This window comes from Trachymyrmex cornetzi, unplaced genomic scaffold, assembly GCF_001594075.2.
Source record: "Trachymyrmex cornetzi isolate Tcor2-1 unplaced genomic scaffold, Tcor1.1 scaffold151, whole genome shotgun sequence".
NCBI classification, from domain to species: Eukaryota; Metazoa; Arthropoda; class Insecta; order Hymenoptera; family Formicidae; genus Trachymyrmex; species Trachymyrmex cornetzi.
Genome location: NW_017296102.1, coordinates 285,024 through 289,106, shown reverse-complemented (window position 1 = coordinate 289,106; position 4,083 = coordinate 285,024). Strand labels below are relative to the sequence as shown.

Sequence of the window (4,083 nt, the reverse complement as noted above, 5' to 3'; positions counted from 1 at the left end):
ACTCGCCGACCTCGTAATCGATTAGTTTTGACGTAAGCTATCGCTGCTGATGTATTAATGATGCCAAAAGATAATTCATTTGTATATTATTTATAACATCTTGAAAATATTATATATATATATATGAAGGTTATACATAAATACAATATGAATTATAATTCAAAAATCGGTAAATTAATTTGTAAAAAATTTATGTGAAATTGCATACAAACATTTAAATTTTACAAAAATGTATACTTGAAACATAGACAAATTATTCTTGAAAAATGGTAACACAATGAAATGAATTATCATCTTGTTATCAAAATATAATTTATTAAAAATTTATTTGATATTTTGAAACCATTAAATTAATATGTTGTATAATTATTAATATATTAGCAGAAAAAGAATGCCGACTTTTCCAAATTTTTTATCTATTAAATCGAGTTTGTAATGAGAAGGCTAGAAGATCTTGGTAGAGATAACGACGCCGGTATTATATTTTTCTGCTTACTGCTGCTTACATACCGTTCACGGTCGATGCCGCCGTAGTCGAGTGACTCGTTTACAAGTTAATGAAGTCTCGATTCCCAGTTCGCTCGTTAATTCATGCTCCCCGCGAGCGAGCTGTCTCGTTCTCGGTACCCCGACAATTCGTCATTATCTGCGGACGTCTCGGAGTCTGTCGGAGGAAGGACGCGCCTCGTCGTTCCCGTCGAAGAATGGAGTAGCGATCTTTCTGCATCTCTCGACGGAGGAAGTTGTTACGAGGAGATTCAGGAGCATCCTTCAGAATTCCACAAAGACGAAGATATCGATCCTGATTTCAGTTGATTTCGCAGCGAAACTCGGAAGTTTCCATCATTATCGCTTTAATCTTCTCAACTGGATGCTTGTGCTCGTTAGGCTTCTAAGTTTTTCTATTCAATGTTCCGCGATTTTCGAGGATTCTAGGTCATTGCAGCAACATGCAAGAAAACACAGTTGAACAAGACATTGTTCTCCTTTTCGGAAGATGATCCGAATCGCCAGATTCGAGTGTTCATTTGCGCTGCAGCAGTTCGTAGAGCGCGGCGATGTAAGTCTGCGCCATTTGTAACGTTTCGAACTTGCTGAGTTTCCTGTCATTGCCTAAACTGGGTACGACATCGCGTAGCCTGTCGAAAGCGTCGTTTAAGCTGTTCATTCTCCTTCTCTCTCTGGCATTCGCCGCCAGTCTTCTCTTCCTCAGCACCTCGACACCAGGCGCGCTGCTCTTTATTTTCTGCACGGCTGCTTCCTTGGATTTCTGGCTAGTGTATTCCGCCGGCAAAACGACGTGAAGGCCGTCATTCCTTTGATGATACCTCGACTGATCGCATTTGCTTGGCTGGCCGCTCGACAATCCAGACTCGTTTCTCGGCACAGTGTAGGTGACGTAAGGGTGATTTCTCTGAGTATAACGGTGATTCTCGTTCCGCGGATGATAGGCACCGATCTTCGCATAGCCCTTCGCAGCAAAGACAGGCTGACTCTGACCAAAGTCGGTCCTCGAATTCGTATACGCACCGGCCGAAAGATGGTCCATCTTCTGAATGTACCCTGCTGGATCCTGTTTATTCATGATACCCTCATTGAAGGCCATCCTAGACGCGGTATCATCGTAAGTCGCACACTGTTCGTTCATCCTGAAGATCAGCTTGGCGTGAAGATCCGTGACGTTCCTAGTAACGTCACCGTTCAACGTTGGCTGATGATCGTTCCGACAGCCACCCTCCTGATAGTAGCCCTCGTAGAAATCACCGAAATTGAAACCGGCGGTCACGTGGAGGCTTCCATTGGGGGCACCGCCACTATTCTCCTGGTATTCTTGTTGGTGATGACTATCCACAGAGCTAACGCTCCCGCAGCTGCTGCCCCTGGACCGCGGCGGCTGCGGATAAATCTCTTGATGATGCCAATTACCACGTGGATTCGATTCCGGGCTGCTCGCCGATCCGTAGCCCTCGGAGTCCAGGAGGTCGTATTGCTGGAAGGCCACGTAGGAGGTCATCCTCATGTGTGCACGATTGATCCTTGGCTACTGGCAATCTTATATCATAACGTGTTTCTGGTCGCGAAAACTCTCAACCAATTGTCATCGCCTTCACTGTAGAATTTTGCGATGACTGACCGATCGATCGATGCCGATACAAATCTCGTTAAGAATGATCTAAAGATCGAATTCGAGATGCAAGGTGTAATGGTTTTTTCGGGAATGTTTGAAGTTACGTCCGTCAGTTTTTCAGGCTACCGTTTGAGGATCTCCGCCGAGTATGCTTCGTGTACGGAAGCGTTCCGTAAACTGCCTTTACCTGCCGATCTCGTGGTCTGGACCATGCCGCCCGGTTTTCTTGGGGCCTACTGGTGGGGAGAACGTCGAGACGGAGTCCTGGGCCCACGTGGAAGGGGATCTCCTGAAGAATGGAAGGGGTCCACTGGGAAGTGGGCATCTCTTTGTAGAAGCCGCGCGACCAGACACGCCCCCCGTCTTCCTTCGTCTTCTCTTCGCTGGGGGCTCCTCTCCGGGCCCTCTAAGGAGTCAAAAGGCGATCGGAGCTCGAAAAAAGAAAAGCCTGATCGTGTGGCACGCACCGACCGGGCGCCGCGTTCTTGACATTGGAGATCCGCGGCCGCCGGTCGTCGAGCTGCGATCTTGCGTCCCCCGCATTCTCTTCTTGCACTAATTGGATTTTATTTCTTCCCTTTCTTGCACAATACCCTCGTGACATTCTAATTTCTCCTAGAGAAAGGCAACATATTATGACTTCTATTTAATATCATGCATTTCATCTTAATTTATTCCTTATTGGTACCATCTTTGCTGTAATTAGTAAGGATAGTAATTAGTCACTAAAGAAGATTAAGAGAAAGAAATGTAAAATTTTCTTGCGTAATATGTAATGTCGAACTGACTCCCGTGACATTTTTAACTGACAATATATCATATGTACAATAAACGCAGGTGTTATATTAATGGATACGTGGCACGTATATGGAATACAATACATTTCGCAAGATAATAGCAAAAATAATTTCCTTGCGAAACTTTCCAGGTCGTTGATGTCAAACATGAACCAGGGAAAGTGTTTGGCACGTCTAAAACCCATTAACACTCACCTGGAAATGATTTATAAATGGTATTAGTAAAACTTTCTTGATATGGGTCCTTATTGAATTACGCTGATGCGCATAAAAATGGATGCGTCTAACTGACACTAATTGGTAGCGCAACCATTCCGCTAAAACCGTAGTATTGTGATGCGAGGAAAGGATACCGCGTAGAAATGAACGAGCGTTGACTAGAATTATTAATAGTATTAAAACACGTTTAACCATCGCTGAGTGTAAAATACTTTAGTCTTAAAATAGACCGTGACATAACTCGCTGTGTCATTGGTAGGTGTATGTTGGCAAAATATTTTCTCAAACGAATGACGGAACTTTAATTGGCCCCGTGTTTCCTTATTTACCTGAAGTCAGCTTCTACTTTTTCTGCAAAGCCCCTTGCCGTGCTTTACGAGACTTTAAATACGATGGGGCTGGAAAGTGTGGACAACTCTGATCGTTTTACGAGGTTTCTAAAACCCATATGCTTCTTACAAGTTTCCTTTGAAGTGGTCAGAATGAAAAGCTTTGAGGGTTGCGAAAATCTGGGAGTTCGTCAATTATTATATAGGTATTGTTAGAAATGTACTTGAATTTCATTAACTTATAATGTACATAGGTGAATGAAATTTAAATTCTATGTAATTGAAAAGTTTATTAATATATATAATATTAACAAGATTTAAGTTTATAATAATTGGAAAATTAAGTGTATTGAAATTTACTATACTTTTCATTTACAGATATGAATGACATTTTAATTAACCGTAATTGAAATAACCATTAACGTATATGTCAATAAAATATAAGCTTTTCATAACTTAAGAGTTAAGGGTTGATTGACATATATATTAATAGTCTTCTCACACAGTTACCGAGAATTTAAATTTCATTCACCAGTATATATTAAAAGTTAACAAAAATTTAAGAACATTTTTAACATCGGTAATACTTTAAAGTAAATATTGTGAAACA

General features: G+C 41.7%; 1 protein-coding gene across 2 annotated transcripts; it reads right to left on the bottom strand.

Annotated features, from left to right (window-relative positions):
- Positions 1-893: 893 nt before the first annotated feature.
- LOC108758124 (uncharacterized) lies at positions 894-2,539 on the bottom strand. 2 transcript variants are annotated; one of them, XM_018502917.1, is made up of 2 exons: positions 2,316-2,539; positions 894-1,990 (listed from the first exon to the last, which is right to left on the bottom strand). In XM_018502917.1, exons 1-2 carry the CDS (start codon positions 2,451-2,453, stop codon positions 1,025-1,027), a joined length of 1,104 nt encoding a protein of 367 aa, XP_018358419.1. In that variant the 5' UTR covers positions 2,454-2,539; the 3' UTR covers positions 894-1,024. The 2 variants fall into 2 exon arrangements, with proteins under 2 accessions (XP_018358419.1, XP_018358420.1); XM_018502918.1 differs by lacking the exon at positions 2,316-2,539 and having other exon boundaries at positions 894-2,060.
- Between the last annotated feature and the right edge of the window lie 1,544 nt (positions 2,540-4,083).

Excerpts from the sequence above, each read along its gene's own strand:
- LOC108758124 (XM_018502917.1), bottom strand. The coding sequence starts at position 2,453 with ATGCCCACTTCCCAGTGGACCCCTTCCATTCTTCAGGAGATCCCCTTC. Across the intron at positions 1,991-2,315 it reads CCAGACCACGAGATCGGCAG|CAATACGACCTCCTGGACTC; the intron begins GTAAAGGCAGTT and ends GTGGCCTTCCAG.